The sequence below is a fragment of the Suncus etruscus genome, chromosome 4 (assembly GCF_024139225.1).
Source record: "Suncus etruscus isolate mSunEtr1 chromosome 4, mSunEtr1.pri.cur, whole genome shotgun sequence".
NCBI lineage: Eukaryota > Metazoa > Chordata > Mammalia > Eulipotyphla > Soricidae > Suncus > Suncus etruscus.
In genome coordinates, this window is record NC_064851.1 from 14,723,875 (window position 1) to 14,744,205 (window position 20,331).

General features: G+C 50.9%; 1 protein-coding gene across 1 annotated transcript; it reads left to right on the plus strand.

Moving 5' to 3' along the window:
• Nucleotides 1-2,850: 2,850 nt before the first annotated feature.
• Nucleotides 2,851-11,951, plus strand: LAG3 (lymphocyte activating 3). The gene is given in 11 exon segments (XM_049772495.1): nucleotides 2,851-2,911; nucleotides 3,084-3,225; nucleotides 3,329-3,370; nucleotides 3,452-3,780; nucleotides 5,235-5,501; nucleotides 5,831-6,106; nucleotides 10,810-10,829; nucleotides 10,831-10,896; nucleotides 10,898-11,059; nucleotides 11,335-11,451; nucleotides 11,728-11,951. Coding segments are annotated over 11 exon segments (1,698 nt in total). The 3' UTR covers nucleotides 11,944-11,951.
• The last annotated feature ends 8,380 nt before the right edge of the window (nucleotides 11,952-20,331 follow it).

Consider the following 20,331-nt stretch of genomic DNA (forward strand, 5'->3'; position numbering starts at 1 on the left):
CTCAGACAGCGCCAGGCCGGGGTGGGGCCGAGCCCCACAGCTGCCCCACCCTCTTCTCCCCTTTTTTTTGTATAATTTAATAAAGAAACGGTCGCGCTTTTGTTTTTAATCTGTCTCCTGCTTGCCGGGAGGGTGCCTGCCCAGTCGCTGCCATGAAGATGGAGAAGGCCGAGCTTGTCCTACCAACCTGCTATCTACACACACCCCTGCCACCATTCCCCAAGTGCCCCATTCCTGCTGGGTGCACAACTTCTCAACACCTGATAGATCTTCTATTTTGGATTCTTGGGGATGATTCTTGAGGATGCTACAACACAGATGCTCACTGCTAGTCCACACCCCTGTTATTAGATAGCACCCACAGCCCAGTGGAAATCTACTGCCTCTTGTGCTGAAGCAGCAAAGCCATAGCCCAGAAACGGAAGTCCTGCCCGCTAGAGTGGAGAGGGGTTGGGAGGGCCTGGGTCTCAACCCAGGACCCAATTGGGGGTACTTTGGCATGAAGAGTGCCCTTGCAGGAAGAGTGCTGGCAGAACAGAGCAGGGGGACCCACACAGAGACTGCCGGTCTGCTATGGTGGAGGGCAGATGGAGTTCTATCAGTCAGCCTCGCCAAGTTCAGCTTTGGGTTTTAAGAGTTGAACTCTTGGCTGCAGGATTTTTGAATTTCTCCATCTCACCTCTGCTCCCTGTTGATTCAGGACTTGGGGAGCTGCTGAGTACAGAGGGGTTTCGTGAGGGGGGGTGTGGTTATTCTCCCCAAAACAACACGTACTGTAACCAGGGATCAGACCGCACACACCTTTCATCTTCCTGAACCCAGTGCTTACACTCTGAGCTTTTTGTCTTCACATGCCCCAATGCTGACATATACCTTTCATCTTCACTTACCCACACAGCCTTTCATCCTATGCCCCAATACAGAGCTTTGTCTTCAATGCACACAAACCCAAAACAGATCGTCTTCACATGCTCATGCTGTTTGAATATTCATCTAAGCCAATGGAGGATCGTGTTAGATTTCAGGAATTACTGTATGTAATATATGCTGTATACATTGACTTGTAAATGATTGAGCTGGAGTGACAGCACAGAAGTTAGGGCATTTGCCTTGCACACAGCTGACCTAGGTTCAATCCAAGGCATCCCATATGGTCCCTGGAGCCTGCCAAGAGGGACTTATGAGCACAGCCAGGTGTAACCCCTGAGCACCAACTGGTGTGACCCCAAAACAAAACAAGAAACCACAATACATTGACTTGCAAATGATGAAGGCTTAATCCAAAGTCTCAACCCTAGATATCTAGGATTGGGGTGATTTTTGCCAAACATGCCATCTTTTCCACTCAACTCATTTTCTCCTGAAACTTATGTGAACCCAGGTATAGAGATGGGGGGGGGCCACACCCAGCAGAACTTAGGGGGTTTACTTCTGACTCAGAGATCACTCCTGGCAAGCTCTGGAGACTATAAGGGGTGCCAGGTATTGAACTTGGATTGGCTACATGTAAGACAAACACCCAATTATCGCTCTAGTTCCCCAATATAGAGATACACAAAGTAGGCATATAAATCCAGTATTTTGGGGTTGGGGAGTTGGGCCACACCTGGTGGCACTCAGGGGTTACCCCTGGTTCTGTACTCAGAAATCACTCCTGGCAGACTCTGGAAACTATATCGGATGCCATGGATTGAACCTGGGTCAGTCCCAGGTCTACCGCGTGCAAGACAAATACCCTACCCATTGTGCTATCGCTCCAGCCCCATAAATCCAGTATTTATTGATAATAAATTAATAAAAATGTTTTGGGGTGTTTGGAGCTTCACCCTGTAGTGCTCAGGGCTTGGTTCTGCTGGTGGTCAGGGGGGGCATGTGGTGCCAGGGCTAAAAATGGGGTCAGCAGCTTGCAAGACAAATGTCTTGACCTTTATACTAGCTCTTTGGCCCTAAAGATTTGGAGATTATTTTCATGGCTCCTACATTCGGTTCAGGTCCCCTTATGGAGTGGTAACTCATAAATTCAAGAGATTAGGCATAAGGAAACAAAACCTTCCTGTCCACCTCTTTCCTAAGGGTTATCATTTGAATAGATGACAAGGTCAGGGGCGTCAGGGTGGTGTGGAAGGTCACAAAAGAGCTTGCCAAGAAGATGACTGTGATAGTACAGCAGGGAGGGCCCAGGACCGACTGGGTTTGATCTTGTGATCCTATATGGTTCCCTGAACACCATCAAGAGTGACCCCTGAGCATGGCCTGGTATGGCCCAAAATCAAAAAAGAAAAGAAACGAAGATGGTTGTAGGGGCTCAGAGGGAGGCAGAAGGGTTTGGGTTTGGAGAGCAGGCCTGGGGAAGGGTCCAATAAGCAGGAGGGCAGGGGACAATGGGGACACCCGGGTGGAGGAAATAAACAAGGGGGGTGCCACCACAGGAGTGGAGGGTAATGCTGCTGGGAATCAGCCCCCTCAGACTTTCCACTGCGAAGCGAAACTGTGAACCCTGGGGTGTGTGTGTGTGTGTCTAGGGGGGCGGCGACGACAGGGAGGGGAAGTGGGGAAGGTGCAAGGAAGGCAGAAGGACAGAGACCTGGAGGAGCAGAGGAACCCACCTAGCCCCAGAGACCCCACTCTGCTCGCTGCCACCATCACCTGGACCCCCTTCTCTGGAAGCCCCTTGACCCCACCCCTTGAGCTGCCTCTCTAGATTCTGCTCCTTTCTCCAGATCATCTCCCTGCCTCTCTTCTTCCTCCACTTCCTGCAGTGTCTCTCTGTCTCTCTTTCATCTATCAGGCCCCTTCCTGTCTTCCCTTTGGAGGAGAGGACTCAGGGGTTTGGCCCAGGCCTGAGGGGCCATGAGGGCTGCTCTGTTTTTACCCTTGTTGCTCCCACCTCTCCTGTGCGTGGTGGTACCAGGTAAGGGAGTTCCCTCAGGCCTGGGTTCGAAAGGGCATGTGAGGCCCACAGAGCCCAGGCCTCTCTGACTCCCTTGGCAGGGAAGGGGCAAGAGACACAGAGCCTGCTTCTCCCCCACTTCCCATCTCCTGGTTCATTGCACCCCTCCTTGGTCTCTCTTTTCCCTTCCCAGTGAAGGCCTCAGGGCCGGACCCCCAGGTTCAAGAGATGTGGGCCCAGGAGGGGGCAGCTGTCCAGCTTCCCTGCCGCTTCAGCACCCAGGACCTCAGCCTTCTGCGCATCCGAGAGGTGAACTGGCAGCACCTCCCAGACAGGTATGTACCCTAAACTTGGGCAACACCATCCCCACCCAAACTAAGCCAGCCTTCTGGCCCCCTCGTTTGAGCTGTCAGGGGGTGTGTTCCCGTTGTCCCAAAGGGCAGGCTGCAGCTACTGGTCCGAGATCTCCCCTTCTTCCCTGTAGGTGGGTTGGAAGCCTGGTGGGGGAGAGCATCTCATCATAGCCTCCACCAGTCCTCTCTTTATCTCTCTCCTGCCCAGTGGGCCTCGGGGGGCCTCCCCCAACAGCAGCCCCCCAGCGTCTGGCCTGGACCCCGAAGCGGCAGCCTCCCCTGGGGGCTCCGGGCCTCGGGGTTACACTGTGCTGAGGCTGAACCCCGGGGGTCTGCGCAGCGGGAAGCAACCGCTGCAGCCCCGTGTGCAGCTGCTGGAGCGAGGCCTGCAGCAAGGAGACTTCTCGCTGTGGCTGCTGCCGGCTCGGCGCGAGGATGCCGGCGAGTACCGGGCCTCCGTGAGCCTCCGTGACCGTGATCGAGACCGGCACCGCGCCCTGGCCTGCCGCCTCCGGCTGCGCGTGGGCCAGGCCTCCCGTAGGTGGGGCCGGGACGGGGGCGGGCTGGAGCTGCCCAGGATGCACCCCAGGGAGAGGGGAGGCGGGGAGGAAGGGGGAGAAGGCAGAAGGCAGAAGGCGGGGTGCACTGCTCCCCTAGAGAAACGAGGAGAGTCTGGAGAGAAGGTATCACCCCAGTAGCATCCTCCCCTTCCCACCCCACCCCAAAGCATCAGAGGGGGAGGAAGGGAAGCAGAGGGCCTGGCTCGGTGATTCATGTCAGATCTCTGTGAGCCAGAGGGAGTGGGGTGGGTTCATGAGGGTGCTCAGTAAGGGAAAGGGTATTGTAGACCAGGTCAAGTTCACTCCAGATGGGGGGGGGCACTGTGGAAGTTGGCTGGAGACCCTCCCTCATGCTTGCACCCCCTTTAAGCATATGTAGATAGCAGACTTGTTTTGTATTTGGGGTCCGGGAGCACGACTGGAGGTGCTCCCTCAGGGATTACTCCTGGAGCTGTGTTCAGTGATCATTTTATTTTTGTTTATTTTTTTGGGGGGGCCCATACCCAGCGGCACACAGGGGTTAGGCAAACACCCTACCCAGTGGGCTATCACTTTGGCCCTTAGTGATCTCTCTCTCTCTCTCTCTCTCTCTCTCTCTCTCTCTCTCTCTCTCTCTCTCTCTCTTTTGGCCACACCCGGTGACATTCAGGGGTTACTCCTGGCTATGCGCTCAGAAATCGTTCCTGGCTTGGGGGACCATATGGGATGCTGGGGGATCGAACTGCAGTTCATCCTAGGTTAGCATGTGCAAGGCAAATGCCCTACCGCTTGCTCCACTGCTCTGGACCTCTAGTGATCATTCTATTTTTTTTTTTTTTTTGGTTTTTGGGCCACATCCACTGTTGCTCAGGGGTTACTCCTGGCTGTCTGCTCAGAAATAGCTCCTGGCAGGCACGGGGGACCCTATGGGACACCGGGATTTGAACCAACCACCTTTGGTCCTGGATCAGCTGCTTGCAAGGCAAAGGCCGCTGTGCTATCTCTCCGATAGTGATCATTCTTGATAGGCTCAGGAGACGATATGGGGTGCCAAGAATCAAACCCGAGTCAGCTGCGTGTAAGGCAAACATCCTAACTCTGTATTATTGCTCTGGCCTAGTCTCTGAACTTTGGGGTACCAGGAGGAAGTTTCAGGAAGAACTAGACAGCCCTATCCCTGTTTCCAGGAGTTTTCCACTGGTTCATTTTTTTTTGTTTGTTTTGTTTTATTTTGTTTTGGGGCTACACACCCTCCAGCACTCAAGGGTTACTCATGGTTCTGCCCTTGGGAATCACTCCTGGCAAGCTTGGGGGACCATATGGAATGCGGGAATTGAACCCGGGCTGGCCATATGCAAGGCAAATGCCATACCTGCTATACTATCCCGCTCATTGGCCTGCTCAGCTGGGAAAGTGCTTCCACAACTCTTCACACCTTCCTCCTTCTTGCAGTGACCATCGCCAGTCCCTCTCCAGCTCTAAGGATCTCTGACTGGGTCGTTTTGAACTGCTCCTTCAGTCGCCCTGACCATCCAGCCTCGGTGCACTGGTTCCGAGGTGCAGACAGAGTTCCCATTCAAGTGTCCCCGAACCTCTACTTTGCTGGAAGCTTCCTCTTCCTGCCCCAGATCAGCCTGTCTGACTCTGGCCCCTGGGGCTGCACCCTGGCCTACAGAGACGGCTTCAATGTGTCCATCACCGACAGCTTCACCGTTCTGGGTAACTCCACCCCTCCAGCTTCATCTTTGGCCCCCGTCCTTCCTGCCCACGGGCTACCTCCTCACCCTAACCCAGGGGACCCCACCAAGGTCCTGGACAGCTTGGCTACACCGGTAGTACTGTTGGGCCCGACTGGTGGAAGACTTTTCCCGTTTCAGTCGGTCTCTTGGCATAGTGCTTTGCTTGCCACTTTGGCTCTCTGCTGGCCTGCCCTGTATCATGAATACTGGATTCAGCCCCCTTTCTCTGAGGCAGATCACCCCTTAGCCTTCACCCCTCAACCTCCCTGGCTGCTCTGGGCTTATAACATGGGTTCCCATCCTTTCCAGGTCTGGCACCTGCAGTCCCCCTAACCGTGTATGCAGCTGCAGGTACCAGGGCAGAGCTTCCCTGCCATCTGCCTCCTGGAATGAAGACCCAGTCTCCCCTCACTGCCCAATGGGCCCAGCCTGGGGGAGGACCCGACCTCCTGGTGGCCGGAAACAACAGTGACTTCACCCTTCGACTAGATACCGTGAGCCGGGCCCAGGCTGGGCCCTATACGTGCCATGTCCATCTGCAGGGCCAGCAACTTACTGCCACGGTCACTTTGGCCGTCATCACAGGTTAGTGGCAGGTGGACAAGGACTTACTGCTCATTCCAGGGAAAGGAAATGGGCTGGTCAGAGGCACTTCGGGATGCCAGGACATGAGGTTCAAGTGACTCGTCATGGCCGCTTCTCAACCCCATTTACAAAACTGAAACGGAAAATGTCCCCTGAGTCACCAGATAAAGGTTCCACTTAGAGATAAGGGGCTCCCCTCTTCTCAGTGTTGGGGGAAGCTCTGAGAAAGGGGCAGGAAAGGTGGCAAAAGTGTGAATGGTTTCGAAGGAGTTAGATAGGGCTGGGGCTGGGCCCCAAGTGGTAAAGTGCATGTGGTTCTGGGTTCCTTTATTTTCTTTGTTTTGAGGCCACATCCAGCATGCTCAAGAGTTCTTTCGGTTCTGCACTCAGGTATTACTCCTGACAGGCTACGGGATGCTGGGTACTGGATTCAGATCAACCTTGTGCAAGGCAAATATCCTACCCACTGTCCTATCTCTCCAGGCCAAAAAAGTTTTGATTGGGCCACACCCAGTGGCGCTCAGATGTTACTCTTGGCTCTGTACTCAGAAATCATTCTTGGCTGTAGTTGAGATCATATGGGATGCCAGGGATCAAACCCTAGTTGGCCACAAGTGATCTGCCACAAGCAACCTACCTGCTGTACTGTTTATTGCTCTGCCCCTCCTCCATACTGACAGCACATGGTCTACCACAGAGCCTCAGGCTCCCTTTCTACAACAGGGGGTGTGTCCCCACCCAGCAATTAATCAGTAAATATAAAACAAAAGAAGTGGGAGAGAGGGCCCGGAGAGATAGCACAGCAGTGTTTGCCTTGCAAGCAGCCGATCCAGGACCAAAGGTGGTTGGTTCGAATCCCGGTGTCCCATATGGTCCCCCGTGCCTGCCAGGAGCTATTTCTGAGCAGACAGCCAGGAGTAACCCCTGAGCACCACCGGGTGTGGCCCAAAAACCAAAAAAAAAAAAAAAAAAAGAAGTGGGAGAGAACAGAGAGGTAGAACTTAGAGGTAAAAGGGCACTTGCCTTTCAGGCTGACCCTGGTTTAATTCCCTGCACTGTGCTTGGTCCCCTGAGTACGGGTAGGGGTCACTCTTGAACACAGAGCCAGGATTTGTCCATGAGCACAGTTTCCATTTCCCTACCCCCAACTGAAAATATGTGGGATCTATTTCTGGTCAACTTTGAGGACAGGATTTGGGTTCAAGTTGCAGGAAGTGACCTGGATTTGGGAATCTGTCCCTGGGTCAGCAAATATTGACTGAGTAAAGACTTTCTCAGCAGAAAGCAACTGTCATCTCCAGAAGTACGAAGGCATTTATTGGTTGCTATGGGCTACAGTGAATGTCACTAGTGTTCACCTCTCTCTCTCTCTCTCTCTCTCTCTCTCTCTCTCTCTCTCTCTCTCTCTCTCTCTCTCTCTCTCTTTCTCTCTCTCTCTCTCTCTCTCTTTCTCTCTCTCTCTCTCTCTCTCTCTCTCTTGGTTTTTGGGCCACACCCAGTGACACTCAGGGGTTACTCCTGTCTATGCGCTCAGAAATCGCTCCTGGCTTGGGGGACCATATGGGACTCTGGGGATTGAACCCAGATCTGTCCTGGGTCAGACGCATGTAAGGCAAAGGCTGTGCTATCACTCCGACTCCTCATCTGTTGTTTCTTGGTAGCCACACGATGTAGTAGCAGCCAAGTGAATAAAAAAATAAAAAAATAAAAAATAAAAATAATACATCTCCCAACCAGAGAGACTGTTGGAAGCTTCTCTGGGTTGCAGTTCAAAGGCCTTTATGCAGAAGGCGTGGGTTTCATCCCCACATACATGGTCCGTTGTACCACCAGGAGTGGGCTCCTAGCATTACCAGATGTGGACGCCCCCCAACCCCCCCCACTAATATATGTTGAGTAATATCACTGGTTGTGCACCTTCTGGAGTGTTTCCCCTTGCCCAGACCCCTGCTTTTCCTCACACCCAGTGCTTGCTGCTAACAATATCCCTGACTTAGCTTTTCTTTTTCTTTCTTTCTTTTTCTTTTTTTTTTGGTTTTTGTTTTTTGGGTCTCACCCAGCAGCGCTCAGGGTTTATTCCTGGCTCTAGGCTCAGAAAATTGCTCCTGGCAGGCTCGGGGAACCATATGGGATGCCGGGGTTCGAACCACCGACCTTCTGCATGCAAGGCAAACACCTTACCTACATGCTATCTCTCCGGCCCCCTGACTTACCTTTTCTACACTCTTCCCCAACCCAGTCTGCATCATTTCTTCCTTTAAAAAAAGGTTTTTTGGGTGGGAGGTATTGCTCATGGCTTATTCCTGGCTCTGACTGAGCTCAGAGATTACTCCTGGTCCAGAGCGATAGCATAGCTGTAGGGTGTTTGCCTAGCACCCGGCCAATCCCAGACAGACTCCGGTTTGATTCTTGGCATCCCATATGGTCCCAAGCAGGAGCAACTTCTGAGTGTAGAGCCAGGAGTGACTCAAAACCAAAAAAAAAAAAAAAATAGGAAGAGATCACTCCTGGTGGGTGTGGAGGGCTTTAGGAGATGCCAGAGATTGAACCCTGGTTGGCCGCATGAAAGGCATATGCCCGGGGCTGGAGAGGTGGCACTAGAGTTAAGTTAAGTTAGAGTTATGCCTTGCAAGCACTAGCCTAGGACGAACCACGGTTCAATCCCCCAGTTTCCCATATGGTCCCCCCCCAAGCCAGGAGCCATTTCTGAGCACATAGCCAGGAGTAAACCCTGAGTGTCAATGGGTGTGGCCTAAAAACAAACAAACAAACAAACAAAAACACAACAAAAAAAGGAAAGGCATATGCCCTACCCTTTGTACTATCATTTGTGCTGCTTTAAAAAAAAAGTTGGGGGGGGGCCGGCGAGGTGGCGCTAGAGGTAAGGTGTCTGCCTTGCAAGCGCTAGCCAAGGAAGGACCGAGGTTCAATCCCCCGGCGTCCCATATGGTCCCCCCAAAGTTGGGGGGCACACCCAGAAGTGCTCAGGGATGACTCATGGCTCTCTGTGCTCAGGGATCACTCCTAGAGGTGCTCGAGAGTACCCTCTATAGTGCCGGAATTGAACCTGGCTGGCCATGGTTTCAAGGCAAGTGCCCTACCCACTGTGCTACCCAGCCCAGTTTCCTGCCCAAGCTCTTTTTTTCAGGGAGCATTGTCTTTCATGTATCTTCATGACAACCCAATGGAGAAGATATTGCTCCTCTGTTTGAGAGAAGTGCTTCCCCAAAGTCACTCAGTGGGATGTGCTAGACTTCAGGTTACTTAGGGTCTCTGTCACCATCTGTGGGTACGTGACTTTCAGCTGTGCTGAGTTCAGGCCTTCACCCAGGCCCTCTGCTCATAAGCTTTGAGCTGTTCTTTCTATAATCCACTAGTCAGTCCCAGCTCTTTAAACAGGGACTAGAGGGGACCAGAGCTATAATATAGTAGGAAGGACATTTGCCTTCCATGCAACCAACCTGAGTTTGATCCCTGGTATCCCATATGGTCCTTTAAGTCTACCAGGAGTGATTCCTGACCACAAAGCCAGGAGTAAGCCCTGAGCACCACCAGCAGTCGCCCCAAAACCAAAACAACAACAACAACAACAAGGACTAGGGCTGGAAAGAAAGTATGAAGGTAGGGTTCTTACCTTGCACATGTGGCGCCAACAAGGGTTCGAACACCGGCATCCCATATGGTCCTTCTCATCACCAGGACTAATTCTTAGTGCAGAGTCAGGAGTAACCTCTGAATATCACCAGGTGTGGCCCAAACACCAAATAAATAAAGAAAATTAAAAATAAAAAAGGACAGGAGCCAGAGTAATAGCACAGCATTACGGTATTTGCCTTGCAAGCAGACAACCTGGGACAGACCCTGGTTTGATCCTTGGTATCCCATGTGGTCCACCAAGCCTGCCAGGAGCGATTTCTGAGCACAGAGCCAAAAGTAACCCCTAAGTGCTACTCGGTATGGTCCAAAAAACAAAACAAAATGAAACAAAAAACAAACAAGGACAGGGCCAGAGAGATAGCATGGAGGTAGAGCATTTGCCTTGCATGCAGAAGGATGGTGGTTCAAATCCCGGCATTCCATATGGTCCTCCAAGCCTGCCAGGAGCGATTTCTGAGCATAGAGCCAGGAATAACCCCTGAGTGCAGCTGGGTGTGACCCAAAAACAAAACAAACAAACAAACAAAAAACAAGGACAAAAAGTATATTATGAGGGCATTTAAAGGTAGGGGGAATTAATAGCTCTGATCCAAGTTGTGAAGATGAGCAAGTGCACCATATGTTGGAGACTGTAAAGGCTTTGACAGTGTAGAGGGAGGCTGGAATGATAGCACATCAAGTAGGGTGCTTGCCTTGCATGTTGCCAACTCAAATTTGGTCCTCAAGATTTTATATGGTCCCTTGAGCACTGCCAGGCATGATCCCTGAATGCAGAGTCAGGAGTAAACCCTGAGCATCGCTGGAGATCATTAGGGGCGTGAGGGGGCAGTGTAGGCCCAAAACATTTTGTTTGTTTGTTTGTTTGTTTGTCACACCCGGCTGCACTCAGGGGGTTTACTCGTGGCTCTACGCTCAGAGATTGCTCCTGGAAAGCTCTGTGACCATATGGGATGCCGTGGACTCGAACCACTGTCCTTCCACATGCAAGGCAAATGCCCTTACCCTCCATGCTATCTCCTCTGGCCCCTCCCTTTGATTTTTTTCAGTGACTCCCAAGTCCTCCGGTCGGACCTGGGAGCTTGAGCAAGCTTCTCTGTGAAGTGAATCCGGCCACTGGACAGGAGCGTTTTGTTATGGAGTCCGCTGGACACGCAGTCTGAGGGCAGCTCTCCAGGACCCTGGCTGGAGACCCGGCTGCCTTCCCAGCCCTGGCAGTGCCAGTTGTACCAAGGGGACAAGCTTCTTGGAACTTCGCTCTTCCTCACCGACCTCTCTGGCCCAGGTCTGACACCCCCAGCCCAACTCCAGGCCACATTCCCCTCCCCACCCGAATTCTTTATTTTATCCCCCGACCCAGTTCCCTGACCTCCCACTCTGATCTGGGCCTGACCCTCCTCTGCCCCTAATGATCTCCAATCTTTAGGAGATCCCCTAATGGCCCTAAAGGCTGATTCCCCTCAATGCCTTGGGCCTCATCTGTCTCTATCAACCATGCGTGTGAAGTGAGATTTCTCTTTCTCTTTTCAACATAGCTTAACCCTGTCCCTTCTCTGCAGGTGCCTGGTCCTCAGGTGGGAGTCCCTGGCGCCCCCAAAGCTGCCCATCTTTCCCTCTCTCTCATCCTGGGTAGCCTCTTTCTTTTCCTTTTGGGAATTGGAGCCTCTAGCTTTCATCTCTGGAGAAGACAGGTAAGCCAGAAACACTCCAAGAGTATTGGCTTGACAGTTAGATGACTGAGGCGGCCCCCTGAACTTGTCCTCAGAGCCCCTTCTTTCTCAAGCCCTGTGCTCTGAAGATCCCTTTGTCCACAGCATCCTCTGGGAGCTTGAAGGGGCTGAGAGAAGGCCTGGGAGCAGTTGGGAAGGGCAGGAGACTGTGGAAGAAGAGAAAGGGGGTACAGTCACCTTGTGTGTCTTCTCTTCCACTTCTCACCCTTTCCACTACCCCTGCAGGCCATCTTACAGTGGAGACCTAGAAGATTCTCTGCCTTGGAGCAGGGGGGTCACCCACCTGAGCCTCAGAGCAAGAGTGAAGAGCTGGAGCAGGAAGAACCACAGCCAGAGCGGGGGCCGGAGGCCGAGTTAGAGCTGGAACCGGAGCTAGAGCTGGAGCCTGAGTTGGTGTCTGAGTTGGAGCCAGACTTGATGCCTGAGCTGGAGCCTGAGCTAGAGATGAAATAGTCTGGAGCAGGAGCAGCCATCTCCACAGCCCCGTCCAAGTCCAAATAAACTAATTCTCCTCTGCAGTGAGCCAAGTCTGACTCCTTCTTGTCTAGAGAAGCAAGAAGTGATTCCTGGTGTCTCCCCAACTTCGAGGCTTCCTATTTCTCATCCAGCTCCAGCTCTGACATACTTTCCTCACTCAGTCTCTCCTCTCCTCTCCTCTCCTCTCCTCTCCTCTCCTCTCCTCTCCTCTCCTCTCCTCTCCTCTCCTCTCCTCTCCTCTCCTCTCCTCTCCTCTCCTCTCCTCTCCTCTCCTCTCTGTCTCTGTCTCTGTCTCTGTCTCTCCCCCTCTTCTTTTCTGTCGCTGGTCTCAAACTTTGGGCTTTTTTCTTGGTCTCTCTCCTGCTTTCTTTCTCTTTTGGGAACTTGTCTTTTCTGAGGCTCCAAAAGGCCTTCACCCTGTCCTCTCTCTCACATGGGCTGTGATAACTGCCCTGGTTTTCTTCATATTTTTGTTCCTCTTCCTGCCCCTCACCCCACTTTAGCACAGTCCTTGGCTCTCTGGATCCATTTCTCATTGTCCTTGACCCTGGCCTTCTGGGTCATGTACATAGTCTCTCTCTGCTGAAATATCGTATGGACTGGATCCCATTTCCATGGCTGTTAGCTCTTGGCATGGGGACAGACAGACAGACAGACAGACACAGACACAGACACAGACACAGACACACACACACACACACACACACACACACACACACACACACGGGGACACAGACAGACACAGACACACACACACGGGGACACAGACAGACAGACAGACAGACAGACAGACAGACAGACAGACACACACACACACACACACACACACACACACACACACACACACACACACACACACACACACACACACACTCTTTTCTGCTGAGGTACAAGCCCTACTACCCCGTCTTGGTTGGGTCCCAGGCATGGGAACACACTGCCACCCAGTGGTCACTGCATAACACACCACTGGAGGTCCTAGAACAGTGGGGGGGGGTGGGGAGCCTCCCCAAATGGGAAGCCCACCAAACAAATAGTGAGGGGACCAGGTAGGTTGAAACCCCCGTGGTAGCAGACACTGCTCTCTCTTGGCCCTACCCCGTGTGCATCGAGCCATTAAGCGACCATCACATGCCTTGGGCACCCTCCAGAAGACCGACCTGAACAATCCTTGCCTCAGGACACATGCCCCAGCCCTGGCCAAGTTGGGGTTCTAGTCTGACAATGGGGAGAGCTGAGAACAAGGGCCCCACGTGGGAGCAAGCCAGCAAGCCAGCTGACCAAGGCTGTGGCTCTGTGGGTCAGGAGACCTGGTTGCAGAGCCCAGCTTTGCTGAAGGGCCCAGAGGCTCATCATGTCTCTGGGCCGCAACTCTTAAGGATCAGGCTAATGACCCCCCAAACTCCCTCAAAATACAACAGGCTGGGGGCCCGGAGAGATAGCACAGCTGTGTTTGCCTTGCAAGCAGCCGATCCAGGACCAAAGGTGGTTGGTTCGATTCCCGGTGTCCCATATGATCCCCTGTGCCTGCCAGGAGCTATTTCTGAGCAGACAGCCAGGAGTAACCCCTGAGCACCGCCGGGTGTGCCCCCCCCCCCAAAAAAAAAAAGAAAAAGAAAAAGAAAAAAATACAACAGGCTGTTGGGACTCTCAAAGAATAACAGGATTTCGATCACTGAAACCTACTGATTTACCATTCAGAAGGAAGAAGTTGGCCCACCACGGTCATGCCAGAAATGATAAAGGACACCCACCCAGGCCTGTCTGTCTGTCTGTCTCTCTTTTTGGTTTTGGGGTCACACCTGACAGCACTCAGAGGTTACTTCTGGCTCTATGCTCAGAACCAGCAGGCTAGGGGAACCATATGGGATGCAGGAATTCAAGCCACCTTCTTTCTGCATGCAAGACATATGCCCTATCTCCATGCTATCTCTCCTGCCCCAGGCCTGTGTCTCTTGGCAAGAACATTTTTCTGGGCTAAGCATGACACACACATAGACACACACAAAGACATACACACAGAGACACACAAACACACCCCTCACGCTGCAGCAGTCCTGCTCTCTGGCACAGGTATCTAGCTCTCCCAATGGTCTGTCCTTGTGAGGGCGCTGGACTTTGGCTACAGACAGCTCTGCCAAGGGAACTTGACTGATGTGGAGAGAGTGGAGTGAGGCTGCAGGAATGTTGGGGTGGGGGGCAGGGGATGGAAAGGGGCGCCTTTGGCTGTCCCTCCAAACCTAGAATCTGTGTATGTGGTGATGAAGAGACAAATCAGGAGACCCAAGTCCCACCTCTATAGAGACATAATTGCCTGAGACACAGGGACAGGGGCCAAAGAGATGTATAGTGGGTAGGGTGCTTGCCTTGCACATGGCTGACTTAAGTTCAATCCTTGTCATCCCAAATGGTCCTCTGAGCACCTCCAGGAGTGATTTATTTTCTTTCTTTCTTTCTTTCTTTCTTTCTTTCTTTCTTTCTTTCTTTCTTTCTTTCTTTCTTTCTTTCTTTCTTTCTTTCTTTCTTTCTTTCTTTCTTTCTTTCTTTCTTTCTTCTTTCTTTCTTTCTTTCTCTCTCTCTCTCTCTTTCTTTCTTTCTTTCTTTTCTTTTCCTCTTTCTTTATCTTCCTTCCTTCCTTCTTTCTTCTTTCCTTCCTTCATCCTTCCTTCCTTCCTCCTTCCTCCTTCCTTCCTTCCTTCCTACCTTACCTTCTCCTTCCTCCTTCCTCCTTCCCTCCCCTCCCTCCGCCCTCCTCCCTCCCTCCCTCCTCTCCTTCTTTCTTTCTTTCTTTCTTTCTTTCTTTCTTCTTTCTTTCTTTTTTTTTTTTTTGGTTTTTGGGTCATACCCGGCTGCGCTCAGGGGTTACTCCTGGCTGTCTGCTCAGAAATAGCTCCTGGCAGGCACGGGGGACCATATGGGACACCGGGATTTGAACCAACCACCTTTAGGTCCTGGATCGGCTGCTTGCAAGGCAAACACCTCTGTGCTATCTCTCCGGGCACCTCTTTCTTTCTTTCTTCTCTTTCTTTCTCTTTCTTTCTTTCTTTCTTTCTTTCTTTCTTTCTTTCTTTCTTTCTTTCTTCTTTCTTTCTTTCTTTCTTTCTTCTCTTTCTTTTCTTCTTTCTTTCTTTCTTTCTTTCTTTCTTTCTTTCTTTCTTTCTTTCTTTCTTTCTTTCTTTCTTTCTTTCTTTCTTTCTTTCTTTCTTTCTTTCTCTCCCTCCCCCCTCCCTATCCCTCCCTCCCTCCCTCCCTCCCTTCCTTCCTTCCCTCCCATTTTGTTCTTTCTTTTCCTTTTCTTTCTTTTGTTTTTGGGCTTGGTGTACTCAGTAGTTACTCCTGGCTCTGCACTCAGAAATTTCTCCTGGCAGGCTCTGGAGACCATATGCGATGCTAGAGATCGAACCCAGGTCAGTGTGCAAGGCAAAAATGCCCTACCTGCAATACTATTGCTGCTCCCTACCCTCCATCCTCACCCCCACCCAGGAGTAATTTCTGAGCTCAGAGCCATGAGTAACCTCTGAGTCCCACAGCTGGGTGTGGCCCCACAAAAAAAAAAAAACTAATTTGAAGTAGGTGGTGGCTCCTCAGACAGTGAAACGAGGACTCTTCAGAAACCATCCCACTGTCAGGTAAAGACTCTGAGGCCCTTTGAGCTTTGAAGCATCATTCCCACGGGGACTCTCCTCAATGCCTCTGCTCTCTGTACTGCAGTGGGAGTCTCATGTTTGAAGGGGCCTGGGGGTTTTCTGGAAACTTCTGTGGGTGGCGCCTTCTCTTTCTCTGTGAAGTATCGTTCTATGCCCTTTGGGCTTATGAGAGTTGTCATCGAGGAGCAGAGCAGGGAATTGCCGGGGGGCCCTTCATGAAGGGGACAGGCAGAATAAAGGGCCACCTTGTTCCTTCATCCACTAAGGAAAAAAAGGGCAAAGAGCAAGAGGAAGGGGGACAGACGTTGGAACACACAGCCCCCTTTTATGAACCCTTGCCATTTTCTCTGTGGAATCTCATTTTTTTTGGGGGGCACACCCAGTGATGCTCAGGAGTTACTCTTATCTCTGTGCTCAGAAATTACTCCTGGCGCCGGAGAGATAGCATGGAGGTAGAGTGTTTTCCTTGCATGCAGAAGTATAGTGGTTCAAATCCCAGCATCCCATTTGGTCCCCCGAGCCTGCCAGGAGCGATTGCTGAGCGTAAAGCCAGAAGTAACCCCTGAGCGCTGCCGGGTGTGACCCAAAAACAAAACAAAACAAAAAATCACTCCTGTTAGTGTTTGGGGGACCATATGGGATGCCAAGGATCAACCCCCAGTTGACGTTATGCAAAGGCAAAGACCCTCTCCTTTGTACTTACACTTAGATCCCTGTGAAATCTCTCTTAGGGTGACGTTCCTGTACTTACCCTCTCCCCACCCAGTAGGACAAACTCTGTGGCCTTTTAGTTTGTTTATTTTTGTTTTGCGATTGCCCAGCTGCGCTCAGGGGTTACTCCTGGTTCTGCATTAGAAAATTACCCCTGGGGGCCGGGCGGTGGCGCTAAAGGTAAGGTGCCTGCCTTGCCTGCGCTACGCCTTTGGACAGACCGAGGTTCGATCCCCCGGTGTCCCATATGGTCCCCCAAGCCAGGAGCAACTTCTGAGCGCATAGCCAGGAGTAACCCCTGAGCGTTACCGGGTGTGGCCCAAAAACCAAAAAAAAAAAAAAAAAAAAAAAAAAAAAGAAAATTACCCCTGGTTGGCTTGGGGAACCGTTTGGGATGCTAGGGATTGAAACTGGGTGGGCCGTGTGTAAGGCAAACACTCTCCTTGATGTGTGATCACTCTGGCCCCATTTCTGATCTTTTTTAGAGCCTCTAAAAATGTAAGTAGGTGAGTTAATTCCTCATCTCCAGGCCAGAGAGATAGCACAGCAGCAGGGCATTTGCCTTGCGTACAGCCAATCCAGGAAGGATGGTGGTTTGAATTCCAGCATCTCATATAGTCCCCTGAGCCTGCCAGGAGTGATTTCTGAGCACAGAGCCAGGAGTAACCCCTGAGCGATGCCGGGTGTGACCCAAAAACAAAACAAAACAAAACAAAAAATCCTCATCTCCAACTGCATCTGCAAACCCAAAGCACATGTTAGCAGGTACAGTGTCACAAGGACAGTAAGGTGACACGGGTTCCTGAACCTCCAGGGGATATCTGTTGTGATGGCCTTAAAAAAAATGGGGCCTCTGGGGGCCAGAGTGGTAGTACAGAGCATAGAGAGTTTGTCTTGTGCACGACCAACCTAAATTCAATCTCCGCATCCCATGTGGTCCCCTGAAACCCTCCAGGAGTGATTCCTGAGTGCAGAGCCAGGAGTAATAGTCCTGAGCACTGCTGGCTGTGACCCCAAAACAAAAAATAAAATAAATAAGGAAATGAAGCCTCGCTCAAGATTGGAGAGACAGTACAGCAGGTAGGGCATTTGCCTGGCTCGAAGCATACCCAAATTCAACCCCTGGCATTTCAAATGGTCCCCTGAACACCACCAGGGTGTTCTCCTGAATGTAGAGACAGAAGTCAACCCTGAGCAAAGCTGGTCATAGCAAGGAAAGAAGGGAGAGAGGGAAGGAGGGAGGGAGGAAGGAAAGAGGGAAGGAAGGAAGAAAGGAAGGAAAGAAGGAAGGAAGGAAGGAGGGAAGGAAGGAAGGAAGGAAGGAAGGAAGGAAGGAAGGAAGGAAGGAAGGAAGGAAGGAAGGAAGGAAGGAAGGGAGAAATTGAGCTGGAGCAATAATACAGTGTGTAAAATGCTTATCTTGCTAACCCAGGTTCAATCCCTGGCATCTCATATGGTCCCCAGAGTACCACCAGGAATAATAATTACTGAGGACAGAACCAGAAGTCATCCCTGAGCACAGCTAGGTATGACCTTTCCCTCCCTTCCCCCCAAAAAGGGAGCTCTGAATCCTCTGCCACTTGATAAATGACTGCCAAACTCAGTCCTTTGAAACAGTGAGTGTATTATCCCCCATGGTCAGGCAGCCAGGAGCAATTTAGCTAAGCTGTTCCAGGGCAGAGGCACTTTTGGGGCTGCTGCAAGACGCGGTCCAGAGTGGTATCCGCTGTAGGTTGGGTTGGGCTGAGGTTATGCTCTCTGGAAAGTTCCGTGAGTTGGCTCCTGAGCAAGGCTTCTCACTCCTCCCAAAGGGTCTCTTCATAGAATTACCTTGCAACTGCCTTCCCCTAAGATGGAAACTATGTTTTCTTTTCTTTCTTCCTTTCTTCTTCCTCCCTTCCTTCCATTATTCCTTCCTTCCATTATTCCATCCATCCATCCATCCATCCATCCATCCATCCATCCATCCATCCATCCATCCATCCATCCATCCATTCATTCTTTTTCTCTTCTATTATTCCTTCTTTCCTTCTTTCTTTTCTTTTTCTTTTTTTTTGTTTTTTTGTTTTTTGGGTCACATCCAGCAGTGCTCAGAGGTTACTTCTGGCTCTATGCTCAGAAATCACTCCTGGCAGGCTCAGGGGACCATATGGGATGCTAGTATTCAAACCACCAACCTTCTGCATGAAAGGCAAACGCCCTACCTCCATGGTATCTCTCCGGCCCCTGTCTTTCTTTTCTTTTCTTTTCTTTTTTTTTTTTTTTTTGGTTTTTGGGCCACACCCAGCGGTGCTCAGGGGTTACTCCTGGCTGTCTGCTCAGAAATAGCTCCTGGCAGGCACGGGGGACCATATGGGACACTGGGATTTGAACCAACCACCTTTGGTCCTGGATCGGCTGCTTGCAAGGCAAACACTGCTGTGCTATCTCTCCCGGCCCCAGTGTCTTCCTTTCTTTTTTTTCTTCCTCCTTTCCTTCCTTCCCTTCCTCCCTCTCTTCTTTCTTTCTTTCTTTCTTTCTTTCTTTCTTTCTTTCTTTCTTTCTTTCTTTCTTTCTTTCTTTCTTTCTTTCTTTCTTTCTTTCTTTCTTTCTTTCTTTCTTTCTTTCTTTCTTTCTTTCTTTCTTTCTTTCTTTCTTTCTTTCTTTCTTTCTCCCTTCCTGTCTTTCTTTTTCTTTCCTCTTTCTTTTCCTTCCTTCCTTCCCTCTTTTTTTTTTTTTTTTTTTTTTTGTGGTTTTTCGGGCCACACCTGTTTGATGCTCAGGGGTTACTCCTGGCTAATCGCTCAGAAATTGCCCCTGGCTTGGGGGGATCATATGGGACGCCGGGGGATCGAACTTCGGTCCTGCGCTTGCAAGGCAGACACCTTACCTCTAGCGCCGCCCCCCCCCCTTTTTTTGAGTCATACATATAATTCTCAGGACCTATGACCTATGACCCCTTGTGGTACCCATAGTGCTGGGAATCAAACTAGGCATGGTTGTTAGCATATGAAGTTAGTGTTTTACTTCTTTTTTTTTTTATTACTTTATTTAAACAAGTTATTACAAGGTTCAAAAGTGTCTTCTTGTTCATCTCTTTGATTCTGGTTTTTCTTTCTTTTTCTTTTTTATGAGGGGGTGGGCACACTTAATTGTGCTCTTGACTCTGTGCTTAGAAAGTATTCGGGCCCGGAGAGATAGCACGGTGGCGTTTGCCTTGCAAGCAGCCGATCCAGGACCAAAGGTGGTTGGTTCGAATCCCGGTGTCCCATATGGTCCCCCGTGCCTGCCAGGAGCTATTTCTGAGCAGACAGCCAGGAGTAACTCTTGAGCACCGCCGGGTGTGGAAGAAATTATTCATGATGATGCTCAGTGGACCTTAGGCTATGCCAGGGATTGAATTGGGGGTCAGCTGCAGGCAAGGCAGTTTACTTAACTCCCGGACTATCTCTCCCTGATTCCAAAGCTACTAAGTTTAGATAAGTTAAACTGGATAGGCCAACCCTTCTGTCCTGCTCTCTTTCACACTCCCCTGGCTAGAGCATTATGAGAAGGACCAGCATCTCGTGTTGATACTAAGGAAGTAGGTATGATCTTACAGTCTGCTATCATGGAGGGATATATGCCTATACCAAAAGATAGAGCCCGGAGCTGGAGAGATAGCATGGAGGTAGGGTGTTTGCCTTGCATGCAGAAGGACGGTGGTTTGAATCCCGGCATCCCATATGGTCCCCCGACCCTGCCAGGAGCAATTTTTGAGTGTAGAGCCAGGCGTAACCCCTGAGCGCTGCTGGGTGTGACCCCAAAACAAACAAACAAACAAACAAACAAAAGAAACAAAAGACAGAGCCCAAGAGCAAGGTGGAATCTCCTTAGAACTTTCAGTCAAGCCCTACCACAGAACTCACAGCCGCTCCATTCCCTACTGTTCTGCAGCTCTGGAAACTGGATGAAGTCCTGCTTTTGAGTCAAGTTTGTTAGACCAGAGGCTGGAGATATAGTACAGGAATATAGCATTAGTTTGGCA